This window comes from Bactrocera dorsalis, chromosome 5, assembly GCF_023373825.1.
Source record: "Bactrocera dorsalis isolate Fly_Bdor chromosome 5, ASM2337382v1, whole genome shotgun sequence".
In the NCBI taxonomy this organism is placed as follows: Eukaryota; Metazoa; Arthropoda; class Insecta; order Diptera; family Tephritidae; genus Bactrocera; species Bactrocera dorsalis.
In genome coordinates this window covers 25,041,492-25,069,210 of record NC_064307.1, presented here as the reverse complement: position 1 = coordinate 25,069,210, position 27,719 = coordinate 25,041,492, and the positions used below count along the sequence as shown (strand labels likewise).

Here is a 27,719-nt window from a genome sequence, read left to right as displayed (position 1 = left end):
TTTTTTTATTTCGGTTCCTATTGTATACATATATTGTATTATACAGAGAAGGCATCAGATGGAATTCAAAATAGCGTTATATTGGAAAAAAGCGTGGTTGTGAACCGATTTCCCCCATATTTCGTATATGTCATATATATGTTAAGAGACTATTATATACCGAATTTCATTGAAATCTGTCGAGTAGTTCCTGAGATATGGTTTTTGGTCCATAAGTGGGCGACGCCACGCCCATTTTCAATTTTTAAAAAAAGCCTGGGTGCAGCTTCTTTCTGCTATTTCTTCTGTAAAATTTTGTGTTTCTGACGTTTTTTGTTAGTTGGTTAACGCACTTTTAGTGATTTTCAACATAACCTTTGTATGGGAGGTGGGCGTGGTTATTATCCGATTTCTTCCATTTTTGAACTATATATGGAAATACCTGAAAGAAACGACTCCATAGAGTTTGGTTGACATGGCTATGGTAGTTTCCGAGATATGTACAAAAAACTTAGTAGGGGGCGGGGCCACGCCCACTTTTCCAAAAAAATTACGTCCAAATATGCCCCTCCCTAATGTGATCCTTTGTGCCAAATTTCATTTTAATATCTTTATTTATGGCTTAGTTATGACTTTTTATAGGTTTTCGGTTTCCGCCATTTTGTGGGCGTGGCAGTGGACCGATTTTGCCCATCTTCGAACTTAACCTTCTTATGGAGCCAAGAAATACGTGTACCAAGTTTCATCATGATATCTCAATTTTTACTCAAGTTACAGCTTGCACGGACGGACGGACGGACGGACAGACGGACGGACGGACAGACAGACATCCGGATTTCAACTCTACTCGTCACCCTGATCACTTTGGTATATATAACCCTATATCTAACTCTTTTAGTTTTAGGACTTACAAACAACCGTTATGTGAACAAAACTATAATACTCTCTTTAGCAACTTTGTTGCGAGAGTATAAAAATCTGAACAGTCGGTTGTGGGATATATGTGATATGATTGACCGATCTAACTGATTCCGTCAAATGATCAATAGAATATCAAAATGCGCCTACATATTAAATTTAATTCGGATATTTCAAAGACTGACGAACAAAATTTTATGATCCCTATAAACTAAGCCGATTTTGGACCTATAGTCTCTTTGGCATAGTTGCTCAGACTGATACCTAGAACATTTCCCACATACGAGATTTTCCGTTTTTTGGGTTGCTGTATATCGACTCGCTGCTAATATACATACATACATTTTGACAAAAAAGACCAGAAGTTGTGAATAAAACGCAAACTATTTAATTATTCTTTAATATTTATTTTGTCGCCTTCAAACTAATCCCGAATTATACGAGTATATATATGGCCTTCAGCTCCTTTAGCAAATTTTGTTTTATCCCTTCGATTGACCGAAAACGGGTTCCACGGAGAGGCAATTTTAGTTTGGAGAACAAGAAAAAGTCACACGGAGTCAAATCTGGCGAATATGGTAGTTGATCGATAGTATTAATTGCGTTTTTGGCTTTAAATCCAGTCACAATCGTAGCTCGATTCGATGGTAAGCTTTAACGAGACGAATCGAGCAAGAACGCTTTTCATACCCAAAATATCCACTAAAATAATTCGAACGGACTCGCGAGAAATGTCGAGCTCTCTCGCCATCTCTCCAACACTTGTCAGACGATTTTCAAGAAGCATATCCTTCACTGTTTTAATATTTCCATCAGTTGAAGATGTCGAAGATCGTTCAGAAAGAGGCATTTCTTCAACAAACTCTCGGCCGTCTTTGAAGGCTTTTCATCTCCCTACAACTCTAGTAAAGATATGCATCTATACTGAAATATACAATATTCAAACATAGCACTCGTGGGCAAATATGAAGCTACAAGTTTTCCAGAAAGACAGTAAGATTCAAGCAGTTGTTCCGAGAACAATTCAAACTTTCTATTCACACTAATCTCTATTATTGCAGTTGTGACTGTGTATTTAACACTTAGAATGATTAATCATACTTATTTAAATATACATATACATATAAAGGCTTTACAATTATTTTCACACTTGAATGCGACTTTATCTATCGAGAAAATGTTAATCGCACAAAGAGTCTGGATATAACAACGAGTAAACAACAATTTCTAAGTTTCTATTTTCTCAAGAACCTTGAAAAGCGCATTGTTGTAGAATATTGACAATTCGGTTGAATGGGAAAGTCTGTAAACCTTTTAGATACGAGCACATACATATGTACATACATATATAATATTAAAGCAAATTTAAAGTTGGTATACCTAATGTATACATATTTACACATGACAGATGAGCACAATGGAGAAGTAAATTCGTGCATTCAGCGTTGCAGTGAATAATTTGAGTTTTTAAAGCGGAATTTAAATGAAGACCCCAAGCCAAATTTATGCTTGTGGCATGTTATGTACACATGTGATATACATATATGTACATACATACATATATACATGTATGCATTCATACATAGTCGTGAAGGTTTAAGTGCACCTATGGTTAATGTGCCGCCATCAACTTCTTTCTACGAACTTTCACCACAGCTCCGTAAATGGGGTCTTCTCGTGTAAATCTAAGATTTCTCGTTAAGTTTCCGTTAAGTTGGCTCTTTTTATGGGTGTTGCTTGTTTGTCCCGATGCATGGCAAATGCATACATACATTGTCTATTTTTTTATTGACGCGCACACAAAGTATGTTGTATATATAATATGCTTGTATGTACATTTTACATTGAATGTACCATGTATATTACATAGGCGGCTGATATAAAGGGTGATCTATTTCGAGGTTTCCCTCTTCTTTAAAGAAAGAACATTCTTTTTCATTTATTTTTTGAAGATTATCTCTTTCAAATGCTTGATTGCGGCTACGCCTCAGATGTTCCTTCCGTTTATTCCATTTTTCTATGACTCGTTCGAGCATTTCGACTGGTAACTGGCGATAGACACGCTAGATGTTTTGCTCCAAAGCCTGAATTGAAGCGGGTTTGTCCGCATAGACTTCAGATTTTACATATCCCCACAGGAAAAAGTCTAGCGGAGTGATATCACACGATCTTGGTGGCCAATCGGATATCATGGACGACGTCGACATTGACGGTTACATTTTACCGGCATCATTTGTGAAAAAAATAGCAACTGCTTGTTAACATACCTATTGAGTTAGAAATGAGCCTCACCGCTGAACAAAATTTGGTTCGAAAACATCGGATCTTCTTGGACCTTTCCAAGAACGCATAGAGTGAAGCGATGCCGCTTGGGAAGGTAGGCCTCAGTTCTTGTACAAGCTGTATTTTGTATGTATAATGAATGCATCAAGCCGTTCCATACGTTTGTCCCAGTTGCTGCGAACTTCGCAAATCGGCTCTCCACGGTCTTTAAGTCCACTCTCAGCTACGGCTGCTATATTTTCTTCACTGCGTGCTGGGCATAGTTTCTTTGGTCGAGTATTATCCAATAATGAATACTGGGCCTCAAGATTGTTGCGGTTGTTGCGAATAGTACGCACAGTAGCCGATTATCTTGACCATAAGTTGAGTGAAGCTATTGAAAAAATAACCTCAACTTGGATCACCCGTTATGACATCGGTAAAGACCGACTTATCAACTTCTTTTAGTTGAATATACTATAAATCTACACTTATAATTAACAAGAACCGTTGTGAATCTATAATACTTTTCACAGATGTATTTCCTATAGCATAAAGGGTTAAAAAGATGTGTGGCAGGTATGTCCTATAGTGGCCCGATATCGGTAATTCCTACAAATAAGCTTTTTTGGGAGAAAAGGACGTGTGCAAAACTTCTGATCGCTATCTCAGTATCTAAGGGACTATTTCGCATGTATACAGATGTACAGACCTTCTTTTCTGGATGTTATAAACTTAATATACCTTGTTTAGGGCATAAAAACTCAAAAGTTCGGTATCGATAAAGTTTAGATAACAAGTTGCTTTCTCTAATTTCTAATACAAGTATTAGAGGACGGCTCAAGAATTAGTTGTGACACAAAAAATCCTAACATAAGATGGCAAAAAAATTTTCGCATTGGAACCATTCTCCATTTTATGGTATATTTCAAAACCGTACAAAATTATTATCTGCCTTTTTTCGAAAAGTTCGCTCTACTTTCTGTGTTTTGAGCGAGTATGCCGTGTACTTGAGATGAGATGACAGATCATCATCAGATGATATAAGTCAGGGAGCATTCCTCGTACTTTAAAGTAAAAGATTCCTGAAATATGTCTATCAACTATTTTCTAATGTTTTTTTTAAATGTCAACCTCTCACAATTAGTGAAAAAATAACCCAAATGAATTGCTCATTAGAAACCGCCTTTCTTTTATGATAAAAATTAGCCATTGTTTTTGAATAGTAGCGATAACTTTATTAATAATACACATATGTATACACTTACATAAATATACGTACTTCCTTGAGTTTATAATTCTATATATGGCATGCTTTATCTGATTGAAACTAGGCACAATCTTAGCGAAAGCTTCATGTTCATTTGAAGCGTGCTAGTTCCGCGGCAATCTAATGCGCATATTTTACCTTATTTTGGCTTTTAGCTTCTGGTTCAAGTAATTCTCCCATTTGAATGCTTTTCTCATGCACGTGGAGTTCATGCCAGCGGACAAGCGTTTTCCACTTAACCCGCCGCTGTCGACTTTTTCAAGCGTGACACTCTCGTTTAACCCAATACAGGCTTAAAAGTAAGCCTGCGAGTGCAGCCCTGTAAGAAAATGTGGGGAAAGAATGATAATAGGTTGTGTAAACAACTTATTATTTTTTTTGTTTTATATAGTATTATGCTCAAGTAAATTAAGATCTTATAAATTTCGAAAGAGATATTTATTCAAAGAGTTGACGAAATTCATTTCAAACCTTTTACCTTCAACTTAAAATCAAACTGCTAGATAACTTATTTTGTAAAAAAAAACTATATGATTTTAATAATAATTCATTTTTGAACTTATTGAAACGCGAGGCAATTTTGAATGTTCAATATAGTTGAAGTTAAGTCTATTTATCCTAACTTTTTCATAAGATCAGTTTAAGCACTTTCACCAACTTTTACTTTAGAAAATGTCTTACAAGGTTCTATTTGTGTAGCAAAATATGTACAGTATTTATAGCAGAATAAAAGTGCATACAAACTGGTTTGGTCGCAACTCCTCGTCAGAATGCGGCTCCCATGCCAGGCACAGCTGCATAATAACATGAAAGCTTTGCGCTTGCGTCGTTAATCTACTTGCAAATAGCATTAGAATGGATATTACTTTAGTGAAATAAATTATAAAATAGTTCGAACATTTTGCATAACTTGCTTTTATTTGGCGCCAGTTAAAACTGCTAAGCCAAAACCTTAGTTTCCCTATCTACTCCGTCTAATTTTGTTTTATGTTAGTAAACAATGCAGATAGTAGTTTTACTTGTATAGATAATGCTGGATGAAAAAATTTTCAAATACCACCATCAAGCTCTCGAGTTTTCGGTTCTCGGATAATGCTGAAAGCCTAAACCATATCAATTCGGTGTGATATTATGCATCTTATGCTTCTGGTAATATCAAGTACCGCAACACTATGGTGCCTTGATCTTGAGAAAGATATACTTAGAGGTTGATCCATTAAAGGAAACGCATAGAAACTTCAAATTTAATAGGAAACGTTTATTACCATTCGAAAGAACATTTGGCATTTATTTTTTTGAAGAATATATCTTTTAAATGTTGGCCGCGGCTACGTCTCAGATGGTCCATTCGTTGAGTCCAATTTTCGATGACTCGTTCGAGCATTTCGACTGGTAACTGGTAACTGGCGAATGACACGTGTGATGTTTTGCATCAAGACCTGAATCGAAGCGGGATTGTTCGCATAGACTTTAGACTTTACATATCCCCACAGGAAAAAGTCTAACGGTGTGATATCACACGATCTTGATGGTCAATCGACCGGCCCAAAACGTGAAATTATTTGCTCACCGAAGTGTTCTCTTAATACATCCATTGATTGATAAGTTGTGTGGGAAGTGATGTCTTGTAGAGACTAATTGTCGCCAAGATCATGTCGCCATTGTCGGTTATGTTCTCACCGGCATCATTTTTGAAGAAATATGGCCCGATGATTCCACCGGCCTACAAACCACACCAAACTGTTTTCTGGATGGAATGACAGTTTTTGAATCTCTTCAGGTTGCTCTTCGTTCCAAATGCGGTAATTTTGCTTGTTCATATACCCACTGAATCAGAAATGTGCTTCATCGCTGAACAAAATGTGTGTCTCGAAAACATGGGTTCTCCTTGGATGTTTTTTAGAGCCCATACAGCGAAGCGATGTCGGTTGGGAAGGTTGAGAGACTTCAGTTCTTGTACAAGCTAAAACTTCTTCGCTTTCAATTTAAGATCTCGACGTAAAATGCGCCAAGTTGTTCCATATGTCAATGCGAGTTGCTGAGACCGCCGCCGAGTTGACTCTCCACGTGTCCACTTTCAGCTACGGCTGCTATATTTACTTCAGTGAGTGCTGGACGTGGTCTATTCGGTCGAATATTATTCAATAATGAATGCTGGGTCTCAAGTTGGGTGATGTTGTTGAATTTTCGTAATAAAGTTGAACGATTTGTAAACGTTGTTCACGCGTAAGTCTTTCCATGATGAAATCCCAAACAATATTGAACAAAAAGAACATGACAGCTTGACACGACTCACCCGTGATCTGTCAAAAAAAGGCTATTGGAAAAAGTACCTCTACTTGGATTACCCCTTACTATATATGTATGTCTCTATGTGTATTTATATAGTTAGTTTATATTAAACATCATTTGACCGACATTTTCATGCTGCCTTTCAATACCAAATTTTATCGTAATTATTAAAACCTACTCTGGAAGAAAACGAAAACTTGCCTGCTTTGGGGTGATTGCCTTTCCTCTGCTTACTCATAACGAAATTAATTATCAAAATAAACAAAAACTTGATCATAGACAAATTGATTCATAACAAGTTTTAATTAAAAATGCTTTTTGTTTGGTTTTGTTTTTCGCTATTTGCAGGGGAAGTGATCTCAGCGATGTCTCCATAATTAAAAGAATGCGTGGTGTGGAAGTTTTGGCGCTAAGGTAAGATATAAATAAATATGAAATACAAGTTAGATATGTATGCAGAGAATAAAGTACAACAACAAATGTGCAAAAATAAGCGTAAATTATGAAACTTGAAAAATTATGGCGCAAGTGGCTCTAATGCGGGTTAACCGAAATATTGTTGTAGTGCGAGGTATGTTGAGATAAATCTCTCAGCAGGAAGTTGACAATTTTTAATAAAAGATAATAAGTGATAAATATATGATTAATTATAAAGAAGGAAACGGGTTATAAGCAGAAAAATTATTTGTGTAGAAAAAACTGTAGAAAACTGGATATTTTTTTGGGTAAAAGTTGATAGTTTGGCAAAAATGAATCTAACATTCGTGACCTCATTAATATAAAAATATATTTGTATATGAAAAGACTATGCATAAAGAGTCATGACGTAATTTTCTTTAAAATAAACTGCTTGATATTTTGATAATTGATATCTATTGGCTGAGGTTGGCTAAGTTCAAAAAACTCGTACGACCTTGGTGACCAATCTAGACCATCTTTGTGAGGGAGATATAAAAAGAATCTTAACTAGTATATTCATCTAAAAAGACGAAGATATAGCAGGCCTCCAAGGCTGTCATAGACACATGAAGGATCTATTAATCTGTTCTACCACTCCTTCAGTTGCTGCTAATTACAAATCTAATAATTTTGTTGCAATTTATTAAAATTACTCACAATAATTACTGCACATATAGAGCAACTATAATAACAGTTTAAATAATTTAAAAATTTCCATTCCAAAACTGCGCTGAACGCGCTCATTATTGTCATAAGTTGAATTTGTCAAAACACCAAATAAAGGCATACAAACATTAACGCATTTATAAATAGATATAACTACACTCCTAGTGCATATATGTATGTGTGTATGTGTGTTGATTCACAGCAACTTAAAGATCACACTTCCATAAAATCGATGGCCACCACATGACATACATCTGTATCGGTAAGTGGAGCACACATGTTACTGCGCTCAAGCACCCACTGCAGAATGCCTGAGATTAATTTCTTTTGTGCTGATTTCCTGTCTCACATTACCATAAAAGGGCCACGACGGTAGTTGTCGGCATTGAATTGGAGGAGGCAAAAGTGCTAAAAAAGTCGAAAAAATCAATTTGATTGTCAAGGCCGTTTATGCGATGAGCGAGCAGCACTCAAAGTTAATGCTTAGTGGCAAAGTATATGGTTGATATACATACATATATACATACCATGTGTATAAATATATATACATATGTAAAATGCACAAATCGCGTAGATATGCTAATAATATGACAGAGCAATTTATTGAAAAATTATTATTTAAATATATAAGCAAACACACTAGTGGCTAGATAAATAACCACACGCAATATATAAAAATAGTTTTGAAAACAGTAAGAAGTCATAAGAAATCAATCTGGTGAATACGTGGGCGAAGTGATGACTCTCGTTTCGTGTTTAGACAAGAAGTATGAACTTTCGTCTTCTAATACTGGTTCGCAGTGAATTATTTCATGAAGACGCTTCAAACTCTTATTTAGTCAAAAAGTTTTAATTCCTAACATCCATGCTGACGTTCCCTTGTTTTGCCATCTACATTTTCATTATTTGCACGATACCCTTGCACCTTTTTAAGGATTCCTCTTCTCGCATTTGGCTGATATACTCTTGTTACTCTTGTTTCGGGATTTTTGAGTAGCCTAAGATTCTTCGGTGATGTCAATTGGGGTACTCTTCCCTTCACCTTGTTTTGCGGATCCTGCTTGTATAGCTGAAGTTTCACCTAAGTCTGTCTTTTCTCCAGTTTAGTCCGGTTGTTTTGAAGTAGTGGTTAGTATAGGGGTTCTAAGTATCCTTTTACTCCTATGGAAGAAGATTCCGATTTCTTCATCTTCACTATGTTTCTTTGTTGAGTTCTTTCCTGTTGTTCTTATTGCTGTTGAGTCGTGTGTTCATTATGTTCTAACGGGTCTCCGCTTCCAGCCGCTATCCCCGCGCGTTGTAACAGTTGCCCTATGTGAACCCCGTGGCCTCCCTACGCTAGGGTTTACATAAGTCTTTATGCGAGCTAATGTATGTTCATAGCTAGGTTCGGTCGCTAATCAGCAGTTCGTCTCAACTGAACCTGTACGGCCAAAAATATGGCTACGTTCATTGAACGTACTTGAAGATCTGCCAGGGTTTTAACGAAACGGAGATGAGAACAGCATTAGCGTCCTCTCGATTTGTTTCCTCTCTCTCGTGGGTAGATTCTCTCTCAGTGCTACCCCGGTGACGGTTGTGGACACTTATTTAAAAACGGCATCTGTTCGCCTCTTCGCCGGAGTTTCATTGGGCGCGTGAGCCATTTTGAGCCCTCATCTCCAGCAGCTCTAGGTCGGAGGCTTCGTTTTACGATTTGCAGCTTACCTACTTAACATAGGCTGTCCACTATCCGCCAACGGTAGTAGACTGAGCTCAGCCACTCCAGTATTACCATTGAGATAATTGGATGAATAGTTAGCTAAAAGCCTGATTGAGCTTTCTTCTTTTGTTTTTGTAAACATAAGCAACATTCCTGGAAAATTTCGAGCTCGTAATAAGCAGGTGAAGCAAGTGCTTGTATGGAAATTTTTTTAATTTGAGGAAATATTTTCACAAAATTTGGTATGAACTTTGTCTATCATATCATACATATATCTGCCATACAATCTGCAAGATCGGAATAAAATTTTTGTAAGGAACCCTTTGTATTTGTGAAGGGTATTATAGATTTGTTCTAATATGGAGGGATATTATATTTAACTTTTTTCTCGTTTCTCGTTGCTTTCGGTTTATCTAAATTTATACATAAGTCTGTTCTGCTTAATAAATCTACGCTACTTTTAGCTGGCCGCCACTGTATTTAAGTTGCCTATATTATTTACTGACAATATTATTTGTACATTTGGTGACAATCGACAATAACTGCGATGCCAGGCCCATGTCACAGCTCATTGCGTTCTCAGCGCTTATAAATTTTATGCATCGACTCAAATCATTCAGTTTTTTGCGCCCAGAATGTGGTTGCGCAGGCCCACGCACGTCAATATGTATAAATATATAAATACTTAATGGTAATAGCAACGCACACAGATACACAAAGAACTGATTTGTTTACGAATATTCTTGCATAATTAGTTATGGCAAAAGGCAATTGATCGAAATCGAAGTGTGCTCCGAATTGAGTGAAGAAAACGCGAATAATGGCTCAGCGTGCCATATATTTACGTAATACTATTTAAATATACGTAGTATATACGTGTATGTATGGCTGTGTAAATAAGTGATTTGATTGAAAACGTTGCTCAGCGCCCGAGCAATGTGCAAATATGGCTAAAACGCTTTTGACGCATTCGTAATTGAAGATTGTTGAAGCGTTGTGGCGCTTTTGCTGGCAAATATCTCTCCATTTTTGTTTGTATGTGTTTCGGTGTAGGCGCGCAACAAGTTTCCTAAGCGACCAGATGTCATTAGACTTCAAAGTTTAGAGTCTAAGCATTTGGATTGCTGTTTGTAAGTCATAAACTAGTCAGCACTAATAGGCTGTGGTTTGCTAATAGATTTTGAACTTTATTTTGTGAAAATAAAAATATATTTCATATCCATAATTTTCGCTGAAATCTTGCTGATTTATAAGATTTTCTTTAACAGTTTTTTTTCTTTACAAAATTCGAAACAGGTTTAGCCACATTTCAGTTATTATTAGTACAAATTCCGTTTGGGCTTACCACCTGTGCTATGTTTTACACTTAATTTAATATTATTCAAATTCATTTCCGTAACGTTTTTGGATCAAAAACGAATATTCTGAAACCTGTTGAACTCGAAGCTTAACCCTTTTGTAACTTCTTAAGGTATTTGCTTAAAATATCCAAGCAATATTTAATACGCTCAGTTTATTGTCTTCAATGGCATAATAAAAAATATGTATCGCAAAATCTTTTTATGATCTATAAGTAGAATACCTAATAAAGCTACAGAACGCTTTTTAGGCCACAGGAAAGTTTACTCAGAATGAAAGGACCTGCAGAACTTACTGCGCGCTTTAGTAATATAGAATTGCGGACGTGATAGTCGCCATTGTCAATGCATAAAGAACCATAAATCTAGCGGGGAACCTTTCTCTCGAAAACCTGTAACGTTGCCTCAAGACGGTAATAATGAGTAACTTATAGAGTTTGGTCTTTGTTCGTCGAGAGAGGACTTAACTTCGTAATTGTAAGTCGCACGATAAGGAGTCGCCTTCTCTAAAACCTCGTTTGGTATCGAACAGCTCGAAGACGTCCTTCCCGATCCTGACGGAGCTTATGGCATAGCTCAAGGCCAGTTTACAGCAAAGGCAGCTCCCTCTAGTGCTGCCAAAAGCAGGTTTAAAATTGACGAAGAGATGGTGTGTGTCGATCCTTTTTTCACAAGGTCTTTTCCAATATTTGGCGCATGGTGAATATCTGGTAATTTTTTGATATTCCAAGCCCAAAGCCACATTGATAATATCTAATTAGTTTGTTGACGGTAGTTAGCGCAATTGTGGGGCTTTTTGTGCTTTGGACAGAGCACACTTAAATTTCAATCGTCGGGTATGCTTTCGTCCGACCATATTCTACGAAGAAGCTGATGCATGCTCCTTATTAGTTGTTCGTCCTCCGCCGCTTTGAGAGAACCAAAAACAATACTTGTTAATATGAACTTAGTGTGGTCTACAACTAGATTTAACCTGTCGATAGCGTTCCCAATTAATCGTTTTATCTGGTTTTAGAGGCTTTTAATACATCATGCCCTTCTAATCCCACCAACATCACTTCGAAGTCATGGATATTCGGCTTTGTCGTAGATTTGACTAATTGGTCAAGTTTCCGAAATGTTTTTTTGCGTTTATCTTTGATTTCTTCCAAGAGACGAATTACCCGCAGTTACTTCTTGCATGTTGAATGTCGGTCTCCTTTTTAAATGTAAAGATTCACCTTTTACTCCAATAATTAGGGACTATAGGATTTTTTTCGATATTAGTAGAAGTAAGGTCAGTTAAAGTTTTAGTGTGGTTATACGTCTCTTCGGCCACAAACTGAAAAAATTGCCTATATTAACCCAAAAACACAACAAGGGGCATTTAAGAACATTGTATATTGCACACATATGTATATACTTGTAAATTGATTTTCACTCGTGCCTCATACAGTACATAACAATAAACAGTTAAGCAGTTCAGTAAATAAATGATTCGAATGATCCGATCTCACTTGCTAACCAATTCTCTTGATTGCCGGTTAACGCTCTACGTGAACGTCAGTCATGCCAGCTCTGGCCAATGCTTTTTTTCCACTAATTAATGATTATTTAATAGGCTGATAAACGTTTTCGATTCCCTATTGGAAAACTGAATGAAAAAGCGTTGAGGCGAGCGCTGCTAAAATAGATAGGAATTTAAAATCAAAGAACTTTTATTGTGCTATTTACGGCTAATTAAACATTTTAGACTCACATATGGTGCATACATACAGCTTAGATGCGTTTACTTAGGTTTGTACTTAGGTCACTTGCCACTAAATAAAAAAAACAGACGCACATTTTTGCTGCTCTATTTATAGTGGGGAAACATTGCAATCACGTCTTCGGATTTCGCACACTTCGCCGACATTTTTATTGCACTAATTGCTTGTTCTGTTTAGTTGATTTTATTGCTGTAACTCATCACCCAGATGGACATACTTAGCCTTGTAGAAAATGCTCTGCATTGTTTGGCTTGAAGCTCTTACTACTTTATACTGTTTAGCTGAAAATATGAAGCATTCTCTAAATATTTCTTACTGTAAACTTCGCCCATTGCGACAAAGTCGAAACTCACAACGGCGAGGTAGTAGTTTGCTACAAAAAGAGGTCAAATCGCTAAAATTAATACTTCTTTTTAATTAAGGCTGTATGGATTTTTTATAGCTTTTTATTACATACCATCTAAGAAAATTCCTTCTGCGAATTGAACAAAATTCCAATACTGAATTGAACAAAATATCAAACAAAAAATGTAACTCAAACTTTGAGATAGGTCCTAAAAACACACGTATGTACATAAATTTTCAGCGCAGAAATTCTTAAAGCCTAGTTGATTAGTCATCGATGGCAAAAGGAAAACGCTTGATAGTGCTCAGTTATGAGTTTCTTGATCAGATTTTTCCCTAAAAATTTCTTTGTGGGCGTGAGTTAAAATAATCGTCAGAAAAATTTAGAAATTTTTTTCAAAAGCTTCTTCTCAAAGAAATTTTAGAGTATTTTTCCGATTTCCAGACCAGTTGGTTTTCCCATCATGTTCCTGTAGTCTCTTCTATGGAGTGCCAAGAGGAATTTTGTGTCTTCCGATCTACTGTTTTACACATGACTTTTACAGTTTTGCATCCAGGTAGCTCGTTCCATCGGGTTTGGATTTTCTTTACGATGCTTTTATTCATATCGTTTTCTCCGGGTTCAACCCTAGACCCGCTTGCGAAGCCCAATTTTGGACTGGTTTCAGAGTGTTGGCCATAATACTGCTAATGGTACAGGGTAGGCCATTTAAAGTTGACCCATCTGGCAACGCTGTAACTTTTAACAGCGCTGACAAATCGGTTAATGTCATACCGCGTTAGAAGCGTCATTCGAAGACAATTTATACCATGGAACAGTACACTCCAAAAGAACGCGCTGAAATTGTTCAGCTTTATATTCAAAATAACTTTTCAATTGTGTTAACTCAACGTGCGTTTCGCAAAAAAAATAAAGTGAAAAGTGCTCCAGTTAAGAACACAATTAAGTCTTTATACGCAAAATTTGTGAACACCGGTAATCTCAGTAATGCCAGTCATGCATCCAGACAACGCACAAGACGTTCTGATGAAAATATCGAAGCTGTACGAGCCAGTATTGAGGAGACTCCATCGACATCGAGTTATCGCCGCTCTCAGGCGATAAAGATTTGAAGATGTTTCCATATAAAATTCAAATAGCACAAAAACTAAACCCAGCTGATTATCCGCGACGCCTTAATTTTGGCAAATGGGCCATCGAAATGGCTGAAAACGAACTTGACTTTTGGCGAAAACTCATCATGTCAGACGAGGCACATTTCTCGTTGAATGGAGGCGTAAACAAGCAAAATTGCCGATTTTATGCCACCGAAAATCCTGAATTAATTGAAGAACAGCCTCTTTACGACCAAAAAGTAACAGTTTGGTGCGGTGTTTGCGCGAATATGATCATCGGACCGTATTTTTTCGAAGACGATGATGGAGCCACGACAACAGTCAATGGTGAGCGTTATCGAGCCATGATAACGGATTTTGTGATACCCATTATTCGCGAAAATGACATGGATAACTTCTGGTTTTCAACAGGACGGGGCTACATGCCATACAGCTCGACCAACAATCAATTTATTGCGACCATTTTTTCCCCGGGCGATTGATATCGAAAAAATGGTGATGTTGACTGGCCACCGAGATCACCAGATTTGACGCCACCAGACTTTTATTTGTGGGGTTATTTGAAATCCAAGGTATATGCTAATAAGCCAAAGACCTTAGCTCAACTGAAAGCCAACCATTCGACGTGAAACAGCCGCCATATCATCCGAAACATTGGCCAAAGTCATGGAAAATGTCGAAAAAAGAGTGCATTTAGCTGTCAAAGCTAAAGGTGCCCATTTACGCGATCTAATTTTTAAATATTAGCTCAAACAAATCCCCTTGGGACCAAAATAAATTATTTTTGAAATGAACAAAAAACATTGTTTTCTTTTGTTACTTTTTTTTTTAGAAACAATAGGTCAACTTTAAATGGCCTACCCTGTATTTAGATACTTACCCGTTATTAAGACGGCAATGTCGTCAACATATGCCACTATCTTAGGGGCCTTGCCTTCCAAGTTCCTTAGCAGCTTATTCGCCACTAATGTCCATAGAAACAGAGATATCACTCCACCTAGAGGTCAAAAGGCTTCTAATCCAGCTTTGTATAGCAGGATCAACACCTATTGGCTGGCTACTGTTCAGAATAGATTCCGTAGAGACGTTGTGGAACGCTTCAGAAATGTCCAGGAATGCTTGTTGACTGTATTCCTTATAATCAAAAGCCCTTTCGATATTAAATACAAGTGTATGGAGTGCAGTCTCTATTGATCTGCCCTTCAAATATGCTTGCTGCGCTTGGACAAGCTTCTAGCAGGCGCTACGGTCCTAATGTGCGCGTCCAAGATTCCCTCTAGTGTTTTCAGCCGAAAGGAAGTTAAGCTTATAGGCCCAAACTCTTTAGTATGTAGTTTGGGTTTCTTCTACCACGAATGTGGCACATAGCTGAACTTCATGGCATGCATGCAGAAAAATCGCAGAGCGCATTCTGTAGTATTGCTGGAATGATTACGTTCGTACAGGGACCTCGTTTCTGATCTTTTTACACATACTACCAAGAAAAAATGAAGATGTTTTGAATTCGTATTTTGAAATTGAAAGCTCTTCTATCGAGTTTAGCTTATGATATAAACTCTGTGGGCATATTTAGGCTCAGTTTGAAGTTTTCAACTAGAAAATATATTTTCGAGGACCTTGTAAGTTTTTTACATAGTTTAGTGCACGTAGGTCACTTGAAGCACTTTTCTGGGGTATTTTGTATTATAAATCGAGAATTTGGACATCTTTAGTAACATAATTTTTTGTTTAAGAAATAAAAATATGTTTTATGACGTCTGCATATAAATTCCACAACTTTACTTACCTTACGACTTAAAGACATATGTTTCTGGTTAGCCCATTATTCCAGCACAAGGCTACTTCGATTCCAACAAAAAATTGTAATTCGATGAAAACGCAGCAGCAAAAAGAAAACAAATTTTTATGTGTACATATGTGTGTGTAAACGTAAAATAAATAATGATGACTCGTAAAATATGTACATAATATTATTTAGACTTCGTAGCAGGTGGGCACATTAGCCTCGCATTTTGTTTATAATTACTTATGTACATTTCTTGTTGGCTCTAACGGCACGCCAAAATGGCTCGTAAGCGCTAAAGACGCTTCGTTACTCGCATCAAAGCGAGAGAAGCTGCTTTGTTATGCGCCAGCTTACAGGTTAAAGCTCATTTGCTCTCTTCTATTTGCTTTCTTTTACTACTCCGTTGTCCAATTTCATCGTTTTTTTCAGCGTAAGCCTGAGGTCAGCTTAAATTGGGCAAACATGTGCTGATAATGTGATCTGGAACCGGCATGAGCGATGATATCAGCATTACAATTGTGGTTGGCTGATGTCAGAACAGCAATAGTCATGAACAAATTGATAAGAAGTGAAACAATTGTAAGAGCATTTGAAGAATTTCACTACAATTGTGAGTCATTAGCTGACCACTAAGCGTGGCTTTTGAAAAGAAGAAGTAAACATAATTCCACGAAACAAAAGAACAAAGAAATTATAACTGTACGTGTAAAATGACTCTTTCTTTGTTTTATTTGTAAGAAACTGTTTTCAGCGTTGTTAAATTAATTGAGCTCTGTAAAGCGGCTTGATAACCTACTAATTGCCGCTGGGGAACCTTTATTGTGTCAAAAGACTGTAATTTGTTATTGGTGTTGAAAAATATAATAAAAAGAAATCTTAATGAGTCTCATCATCTTTTTTTATCCGAGAATCTGTTGAAGCGGGTCCGTTCCAACTGCCAGTGTCAGGAGAAATGATTCCAAAACTTTTGATGGATCGAGCTGACTCGAAAAGTTCGTCTACTAATGAAGTTACAGCTGAATTAGACCTTTCAAACTTCAAAGCATATCACTGAAGAAATCATGATTTCCATTGATGAGAGAAAGTCTCGCTGTCGATTATGCAGTGATTTGAACGGAAGATGTGAAAGAACAGCGGAGACCATGTGAAGTTTTAAGAAATTTTCAGCGAGCTGTGTCGATTTAGTCCTGAACTAGTCTTTCAGTTTTTAAGATATCGTTATTTTTCTCAAGAAGCTACTCATTTGACGGCTATGTAAATATCTATAGCAAATAGCTGCCTTACATACTGACCAATCCCAGTCAAGTCTTTGTACGGAAAACTTTTTTATTTGCCAAGCCAACTTTTATGCTATAAAAATGTACCTGTGAGGAATATTATAATATCGGTGCAGCCAAAACAATATTTTTTCTTGTTCTTGTTTTGTTTGTGTTGGCTTTTCAATAAGTTTATCAAAGCTTCGGAACCTACGTACAACTTTTTGATCTTCCATGAGAGGTCTATAGATATGGTTAAATCTAGAGTACATACATATATTCATTGCAGAGGGCTTACCCTTACTAAATATTGTTGTGTACTTCTTGTTTCGTACTTCTGTACTGATCGCTATTTCCCAACTCTCTTCTTGCAGTGTCAACAAAATAACCACATTGCAACCATTCGAAGACTGCCTAAAACTTCAGGAATTATATTTGCGTAAAAACAATATACAGGATATTAATGAAATTGCTTATTTGCAAAACTTGCCAGTACTCAAGTATTTGTGGTTGGAGGAGAATCCATGCTGTGATCGAGTTGGACCCAGGTAAGTTTTGGAGGGAGCCTTCTAATTGACAAATCTTACGGAATCCGCTTTCTCGCTGCCTTTCAGTTACCGCCAAACAGTGCTGCGCGCCTTGCCGAATCTCAAGAAGTTGGATAATGTGGAGGTGACGCAAGAGGAGCTCGATGAGGCGTTGCGCGCTGGTGGTAGCGGCAGTGGCAGCGGTGGTACGCGCGAAGAGGAAGACGTCTATGAGGATAGCTATGCGCAACAACAACCACCGTCACGTTACGAACAACCATCGCCTCCACAGCAACAACAAGCGCAACAAAATCACTACCCGCCACAACGACAACAACAGCAACAGCAGCAGCCACAACAACAACAAGCGTCGCAATATCAACACCATCCGTCACCGCAACAGTATCAACAACAACAACGACGCAGTTCCAGTCCAATGAAAGAGGTAATTTTATGCTGGTGCAAGCTACGGTTGATGCCCCCTAAAGAGGCAATAATACTTGTAGCAGCACTATAGTCAACATTACATTACACTAATTCATATTGACACTTGTTGCATTCTTCTCAGTCACATTAGTCTATGTACTTGTACTTAAATACTAGATATTACAAATTAGTGTAGTCTGGTAACACTGGCATTCACTTAAAAAATTTTAAATTTTTTGGAACTGAAAAATCTAGAATTTTTAAAAATCGTAATTCATGATTTTAGTGAAATAATACTTAAACATAATAGTATATAGCCAATACAGTGATGTTCAAATAAATAGAAGCACTTATAAAATTAAGCGGTAGAATTACATTTATCGCTAGATTTCCATGAAAAAATTACCCTATATTGGTTGAAACTTGTTCTGCAAACGTAAATTGAAAAAAGGGATCACTAATGAGCTCGTGACTCGTAGAAGTTTGATAACATCTTGCTTTTCACGCAATTATCAACAAAAAATAGTTCGGTATTTTCTTTTCCTTATACGAAGCTTAAGTCTTTCCGAAATATAAACTTCATCCAAAAGCGATTCATTCACAGTAACGTGTCGGTCTTGATCATCATGGAAGAAGTACGGCTTTTCCAGCTTTCTGATAAAAATATTTTCAAAATCCAAAAAAATTTCAGAATCCAAAAAATTTTTTCACCAACTTTTTTCAAAATTGAATTGATTTTTTTCACGTATCGAATATTTATATATATTTTATATTGATAATTTACGGTAAGATTTTTTAAATTAGGTATATTTATTATTATATTACTCGAAAATATGCTATCTGTCTTTTACTAAGATATCTTATTATAGATTGACCATATTTAAAGTCAACCGAAAATATAAATATGTATGTATAAATCGACCGTAAGCTCTACAAATTATTGCTAGGTAAAGCTTCTCTCTGATTTCATTAAGATGTCTTATAGATTGGTCGACATATAGATACATATGAAAAAAGTCAACCAAAAGTTTCAAAATTCTTATAATTGGTACAATTATGTATATTCCACATACACGTTATAAATTCGACCCGAAGTTGGGAAGTATTACCAGGAAACTGCTCTCTCTCTTTCAATAAAATACCTTATAAAATACTCTATATATGGTATAAATCCTACCGAAAGTATGGAAATCCTTATGTTCGGTGTAATCCCAATATTTTCCCAATGATATTGTGAATATCATATAGATTATTTAGAAATCAAGGTAGTATATTTTTAAAGTGTTCGCAATATATAATATTTCTATTTATTTTACTAGAATTGAAGAAAAGAAAAAAAAATACCGCTTAAAAGTTCCAATTCTAATTATATGAACATCACCATATATAGTATGCACCTATATGTAAATGATTTCAAATACTCGTTAAGATTTTGTTATAGAAAATAACAATTTGTACAATTGGCTGCTAAGTTCCTTTAAAAATAGCAGTATTTGTTTATAATAGCAGTAATTTAAAATATTAAAATCCAGTAAAACGCCATTTAATCCCACTAATAATTAATAATAATTCTTATTTATGCTAACCAAATGGACTGATCTTTCCGAAAAACTGAAATATTGTTTCGAAACCAAACTTAAATGCTAAAAATTAATTTAAAAAAAATTAACAAATAAATAATTACTAATAATTTGTAAACGCGCTCAAAAGCCCTCGACACAAAATAGTCCGGCAAATACTGAGGAAAGCGCCAGCGAGCCAAGCAAAAGCAACGAGGTCTCAAAACCGGCCTCACCCGCACAGGTATTTCGCAAACTAACGGCAATATTTTAATGTAGCTGCTTTTGTTTATAGAATTTAGCGCGATTTTTGTTTGATTGCTTAAATCTTTTATGCTTAAAAGTATTTTTTAAAGTATTTTATGGCATTTAGTAGTTTTTCTTTTAGTTCAGTAATCCGTAGTAATTTGTGAGCAATTTTTTTTTCAAAATATATAGTCTTAAAGCTGTTGCTCTTATTAAGCAATTTCATCAATTCATTAATGTCATCTACAAAAATTTCATTAACAACACAAACTTAATATGATAACAAACTAATTATTTTTCATTTTGCAATTTATATCCTTTTTATCTACTGACACCACTACCACCAACGCACAGGAGCCAGTTGCGCATACACCCTCACCGAAATATAATTCATACACGAACGTGAATCGGTTGTCTTATCATCAATATGATGTAAGAATTTTACGATTGCTGAAAATTATTGTTGTTTTTTGCAGAAGTTTACTAAAAGACGGAGATCTTTTGACTGCGAGTAATAAGAGATATGTCGTTGGGTAGAATGCTGCCCCAAATAACGTATCTGGAATTAGTTTAGGATTTCAAAATATATATTTTGCATGATGGTATTTTTGGTATCACAAATTTTCAAGTATATAGATAAAGGTAGACCCCTAATATTGACCGAATCCCAGTTTCTGGTGGAAGGTTAGTCAGGATGTTGAAAATCACTAATTATATTAAGAATTTAAAGTCATGATATACATGAAGCAAGAGAAACCTACATTAGCCATAATAAGTGAGTGACTATCTCGTTTGGCCCAAATCGAGGAGAAGGGTGGGTTAGGATATATAAGGATTGCACTTAGACTGTAATGTTCCGTCTTTTGTGAAGCCAGTCGAAAAAAGAATCCAGTATATGGGTATTAGAATTGGGAAAACGACCTGAACTTATCACAAATCTGCGTAGAGATTTTTAGTTATATTTTGAGATCTAAAGTAGGATAGTCGAGGAGGTGGTATGACACGATTCTAATTTTACTTGAAAGATTCAGGCGGCATCTGGTAAAATGTCAAATTTTACTGCATAAATCCCGATTGTATAAACCACGAGAAGCCAGCGGAGCTACTGCCTCTTCCCATATCGCAGTTATTGAGACTAAAGTACCTGTCCCAGTCAGCTTACAGTTTCCTGTAATATCACTGTGGCACCCAAAACAGTGCAATCATAAAATTATTTGATGCTAGAGATAAGGATTATAGACACTCCTTCACTAGTCTCGAGGTCACAGGAACTGAAGGCTAATATCGGTACCTTGCTATTGGAGTGAATAGTCATCACTATGAAGGAGACAGCAGTCAAGAAGCCTAAAACAGGAGCTGATGAAAAGTTCCCGGCAGTATACTTCTCCACCCACGCTCTCCGCGAGCTTTTTGAAGCATTCTTGAAAGCTCACAGCCTGTCTTCGCCAGGGAGTCCTTTCCTCTAAATCAATGGTAAGATACTTTTAGGTTGAACTGCTTGCTAAGTATTTATTCAATACAACACTACAATCTCCGATAAAATTGTTGAGATCGGCCTACTTGGTGACTATTTCCAAATATCTGGAGCTAAACCGACATAGCTATGAAATAGAACCCTTAGTTTGGGCTTCGAATCTGTTTTTTTGTAATTTGCTTTCACTTTTACAATGGTGATTGTAAGTAATTCTAGATAACTTTTAGTGATAAGGCGGAAGGCAGACCAAAACAACTTTATTAAGAGCTTAAAGTTTTCGGTTCAATTTTTCGAACCCAATTCCTCTATTGATATTGATATGACACATATTCAACCAACTCAGTTTTGACGCCAACATCGGTATGTAGGACTGCCGACTAAGCTGAATAAACAAGTCACGCGAATTTTGGGTTCGCACAGACAAAATATCAACAACGTCCCGTCTACCCAAAAATATAATATTTCAAATGCTTATATAACTGCATACACACATTTCCACACAAATCTTCAATACAGAAACCGGCGATTTCGGTGACATTACCTTATGCAAATTCGCTGTACGAGTGTGTGGCACCAGAACAAGGTTGGGTTGGGTGTGTTCAAGGAAATGGTGAAATTTGTGCCGAATTAACACATTTCCATGGTCGTCGAAAGGTGGGTTGGGCGGAGAATAATTATGTTTGTATGTCCGCTTAGCGAAGCGGAAATGAACTCATAACTCCGCATTAGGAGTCTCGAAGCGATGCGGTCATTGTGCTCGTAGTCAAAGGATCTCAGTTTGTGTATATTTGTTTGGCACATTGCAATATATGTATGTATATATATATATTTTTACCGTTAACTCTAACTCCAACTAACCGTAACTTGTTTGTTATGTAAATTTTGCACTAAAACCACCGTTACATAATCGTTACACAAACCAAAACACACAAATGTTTCCTCACCCGTCTAACCACGTGGCCTTACGAAAACTAAACTAACACATTGACTTGAATTTTGGTAACAGCAGCGCTCCCCAGGCTCGGACCAGGATAGTCCGCATGTGGGGTATCGGGAACGCGCGCCCATACCGCCTAGCATATCCACACAATCGATGAAGGTAAGTGCAAGTAATTTGAGGTTAAGGCAATACCTCACTGGGTTTCGTTGTTCTTTTAAGCTTTAAATGATAAATTTGTTGTTGGTATTTGTATATTAACTCTTTTTATTTTCATTGTTTGTTATTGTTATTGGCTTGTATTCCTATATTGTCGCTTGCTCAAATGCGTTGCTATTTGATTCTGCCTTCTTTACTTGGCAGGAATACTATCAGTCTGACCGTCCGTCCTATCCTGCCCATTATCGTCACAGCCAAACCGATCTGACCGAGTGGGAGGAGCATCAGCAGCACAATCAATTCGGCAGCACAGCTGCGCTGCATCATGTGGGTGGTCCGCGTCGTGGTGACGTCAGCGACCGTTATGCGTATCGAAATGGTAGCGCGCGCGAAAATGGTGGCGATTGGGAGGACGCAGAACGGCCGCGACCCAGGTAATGCGCTAAGTCATGGAATTTTGTTTTTGTTGTTTGTTGTGTTGTGTATATATTGTTATTAATTGTTTTCGAAATAGGCGGCCCGATGGACGCTACAGCGACTCTGCCAGCACCGTCTCAACAGCTGTACTTAATCATTATTCGGGCTATCACCGACGTCCCATAAATCGGGTAAGTGTGAATGTGGAGAACGCAATTGGGTACTTTAATGTGTGAGATGTGTCTAAACAAAGCACTCTTTATTGAAAATAATATTTTTCTTAAAGCAATAAGATCTTAGTGCAACATAGTTACCATCAAGGTCCGATTATATCATACAATTATCCAACTTTCCGAAAACATTTTTGTAGTACCATTGGTTCAAATTACTTCTAAGTATTGGAAATTTCTTTCCAGTGTTTTCAAAATAGTGTTTTATTTCCATCCATAACATAAAACAGTGGGAGCGAGTGGCTAATTTGACTTTACTATCAAGGTGTTCTATGCTAAAAACTAAACTGAAAAATTAACTCGTGCCTGTTGCGAAAATGAAAATACCTGGCTTTTCAATAAGAGCGCTACAAAAGTTTTTTTTATAATTAAAACAAAAACGGATTGGGATATCAATGAAATTCTCTATTCCTGTGAAAGTACATTCAATGACATTATGTGTGGAACTCGATTTCTTTTGCTTGGCCACCATGAGCTTGCTTGAAAAAGTTCCGATGCTGAACCCAATTTTCGACAGTTTTCAAGCATAAATCGGCCGATACTGTCGCAATTTCTCGGTCGATATTCGTACGAAGTTCATCAATCGTCACTGGCTTGTTGGCATAGAATCTATGCCATAGATCATACACTTAACGTAACTCCATAGGAAATAGTCTAACGGCATCAAACCGCACGACAGAGGCTGCCAATTGACTGGTCATTTTGTGAGATAATACGTTCACCAAACTCGGTTTTCAATAAGTGGCTCGTGCTGCCGTCCTGTTGGAACCACACATTGTTCAAGTCCATATTATCCAATTCGGGCCAAAAATATTCGGTTGTCATTGAGCGGTAGCGATTCCCATAGCCATTCAGCCAGAAATGAGCCTAATCACTGAAGATGATTTTTCGATGAAAATCCGGATAATTTTCAATTTGTTGCTCAGCCAATTCAGGAACACACAACGATTCTGGTGGTCAAGAGGCTTCAGTTATTGCGTCAATTTGAATTGGGCAGTGATGCCCAACGCTTGAGAACGACATGTGAGAGACTAATTTGGGTTTTCCTCAATTGATGCACTAGCGACAGCAACATTTTCGACACTACGGTCACTTCTTTGTCTCACTGTGTCCCTATCGGTCCACTTTTGTAGCGTCCCTATTGAAAAACCCGTTAGCTGATAAATATTTGTCGGGTATTTATATATAGTAATAAACTGTTTCCTGTGAATGCTAAATCATCGAATATTTGCTATAGGATAAAAAAACTCCCTAGTTTTGAGGCCGAACTCCTAGAAAGTGAGTAAATCTAATATAAAAAATTTACCATCATGACGCTTCTTTATAAATCAGACATTAGTTTATGTGATCTATATAGTTATATCATTTCTAATGTTTTAGGTATCTTAAGAAAATGCTGCGGTCTGGTGCTATCTCAAGACATGTCTATAGATACTTTCAGAAAGACTAAAAATCTCCCATCTTTTCATACTTTCAGAGTTCTAATCTGTTATCAGCAACGCTGTGTCTCGTCAAGGAGCTGGACTACCCGAGCCTGGAGGTGGTGGAGCATGCAGTGCGTTGTCGCATCGATGAGCTCTCCGCCGATTGATGATGAACGCGCCGCATGCCATCCTACTGAGGATTGCGGCGGCCACAATGAAGCGCCCCACTAAACACTTGCCAGTGGAACTTCGAAACAAAAACAACAACAAAGCAAAAATGAAAAATAAAAACGAAAGAACTGTATGGTATGGACCAACAAGTAGGCGACGGAAAAGCGATGAACGAGACAAGGGCGATGGACTGTAAATACTCACGACCTGATGGTGGGCATGACACCACAAATTGGCCACGAATATTAAACTAATTTAACTACTTTCTTGCGATTAACTAAAATTAAGTAATTTTACTAGAATTTTTGGTTCGACAATTTATTTTTGTTTAACGGTATTTAACTCGTACATAAATGCAATGTAATTAAAGAAATTTGCTGATTGCTAACAAAATTAGTATTTATAGTTAAAATAGCTGACTTTTTTGAAAAGTGAAGGTGCAATGATGAAGTTGGTGGAATTGTTGAGCGAAAGCGCTAAGAAATTCGCTGCCGAAATTTATGTACAATAACGGTAAAATGCAAACCAAATAAGGTTATAGCATGAAAACTGCAGCAAGTGAGAATGAAAATGGAAGAAAATAGAAAAAAAATTGCAGTTGAAACAGACTTGCCACATAAACACACAGACACATATACAAATAAACTTAAATAGCATACAAATAAATAACTTTTATATAAATTTAAATTTTATTTTAAATTAAAATAATAGAAAAATTGCCAATGGAATTCAACGAACTATTGAAAACCAACAAAAAATAAATAAAAATAACAAAAATGCAAAAAATTATATAGTTACATATGCCTGTATGTATGTTAACGCATGTGTAATGGTAAATATGTATAAAATGGCGTTTGCTAAAAATTTAATAAAAAAACAGAAATTGTGTGTATTTTGATATTATACAATTTAAGCAAAAATATTTACATATATATAATCAAGAAGAAGCATTTTTCGAGGCGAAAAGAAAGTAAAAAGAAAATAAATAAAATAGTTAATATATGAAATATTAAATATATATACATATGTATGTGCATGAGTTGCATTAATTTATTATACGTTGCTTAAAAGTGCTTAGTAAACAAAAGACATATGCGTAAACGCTTTGCTGTATTTTATTGTACTTAAACAAATTGTTATTGAACACGCACACATCACAAATATTAAGAAAAGTATAATCCCGACTTTCTTTGAGCTTTACGAAACCTCATTGTTATGCTATGTCATGAAGAAGTCTTTGGTCACATTTCGTTTCGTTTTTTTCACAAAAGACATTACTAAATTTTAACAAAAAAATTTAATTTTAAAGAAGTATTTACTTTAATGTAACGCTTATGACCTCTTGCTAACGTCCTTTTTATGTTTAGATATATAACTGAGAATATTTTTTGTAAACTAACGGCTTCCGAAGAGATGTGAAAACGTAAACAAGTAATAAAAAAAATTATTAACATAAAAAGTGTTTTATTCAAATGTAACAGGTCAATTGAAAAGTCCACAGCCTACCATAGTAAAGTAAATTTTTTTTTCAAAATTCGTTTTTTTATTCATTATCAAGAGTGATACAACTATTATAGTGATCCTCCAACTTTTCCGTACCCACGACAGTCGAGTCTACATAAGCGGAACGAACCCGGATTTTTTATCCGTCCCAGGATTGTCAACTCAGAATTTTGCCGCAACAACAACAACATTTGTATAGTATGTTATGTCCTTTGCTTCAAAATAGGCCTTAGTTTTGGCGATTACCTCTTCATTCGATAAATATTTCCACGGTTTTCACTGCTTTGTTACCTGTTGCATTGTCTTGGTGAAACACCATTTTCCCTTTCTTCAAATGCGGCCGTTATTCGGCGATTTCGTCCTTCAAATATAACGCTATATGATAGTCGTTGTTAATTTTCTTTCATTTTCAAGGTATATAGTCAGTAAAAATTTCAAAATACAGACGCCATAACCCTGCCAGACTACTGTTGCCTTTTCCCCGCTTTGAGCGAGTTCATCGTGTGCAGTCCACTCAGATGACTCCAATCGACAGTCAGTTTTGGAAAGAAATGATGGAGCCGACACAAAACTCGAGTTTATTACGCTTGAACATCTCCAAATACCGCTCCGAATTATCAACTGTCGCTGTTTTGAGTTAAAAGTGAGCTCGTGATTTCCCCTTTTCACAGAGCTTTCTCATACCCAATTATTCGTCAATGATATGATGCAAATGTTCAGTTGATATCTTCAGAGTGCCTGCTATCTCGAACAACTTTATTTTAGGCTCATCCAAAACTATTTTGTGAACTTTTTGATGTTCTCGTCGGTAATCGTCGCTTTGGATGTCCACTGCGTTCACCGCCTTCAGTGAAAATTTTATGTAAAACTAAAAACGTATGTAATTTACGAGCACGCCCTACTTCAACATAGTCTGTAGACGCAGATTTCCCAAAAACGTGATTCCGAAGAATGATCCAGTACCCCCATTTTGTTCAAAATGTCCAAATCAAATTATTTGAGTAAATGCTCAGATAGATGCTTAATAAATACTGCAAGTACAAAATTCCTTACTCCTAGATATATTGAAATGAGTCCTTTTTAGTGCTTTGACCGATTTAGTCCTTTAATTCCATATTGGATGCATCTTCCTCTGTTTTAATTGCTTCAATATTCAACGTGAATATTGTTATTTTATTTAAGAAGTTTTATTATTCTATTGGCTACGAGTACTGTAATCGGAAAAGCCTAAAGGGGCTTTAGTCATCACAGAAAATTTGATGCAAACAGTTCGCTCATTTTAGTTTTTAAGAATCGCCCCAATCTCTAGACCTTTTTGCAAACTTGTTGGATGGTTTGCCTTTATGAAAAACATACGATTCGCTTCTTGCAAAAATTCCGCTTCAATCATTTTTCCGGAGTTCATTAATTTTCATGACTATATAGGACTTATATCCAGTAAACTACTAGATTTACATTCAAAATTATGGATAGTTCATCCGCATCTTTA

General features: G+C 36.5%; 1 protein-coding gene across 24 annotated transcripts in view; it reads left to right on the top strand.

Annotated features, from left to right (window-relative positions):
* The window catches only part of LOC105224901 (uncharacterized), a 33,800-nt gene extending 8,257 nt beyond the window's left edge, over positions 1-25,543 (top strand). For 6 of the 24 annotated variants that reach the window (XM_049457101.1, XM_049457104.1, XM_049457103.1 and 3 more), the window contains exons 3-11: positions 7,070-7,135; positions 17,532-17,705; positions 17,772-18,129; positions 19,821-19,913; positions 20,270-20,347; positions 22,396-22,488; positions 22,690-22,919; positions 23,000-23,093; positions 24,610-25,543. In XM_049457101.1, coding sequence (XP_049313058.1) covers positions 7,070-7,135; positions 17,532-17,705; positions 17,772-18,129; positions 19,821-19,913; positions 20,270-20,347; positions 22,396-22,488; positions 22,690-22,919; positions 23,000-23,093; positions 24,610-24,723 — 1,300 coding nt within the window. In that variant the 3' untranslated portion in view covers positions 24,724-25,543. The remainder of the gene's footprint in view (positions 1-7,069; positions 7,136-17,531; positions 17,706-17,771; positions 18,130-19,820; positions 19,914-20,269; positions 20,348-22,395; positions 22,489-22,689; positions 22,920-22,999; positions 23,094-24,609) is intronic. The other 18 variants (XM_049457123.1, XM_049457122.1, XM_049457121.1 and 15 more) reach the window with 15 other exon arrangements.
* The last annotated feature ends 2,176 nt before the right edge of the window (positions 25,544-27,719 follow it).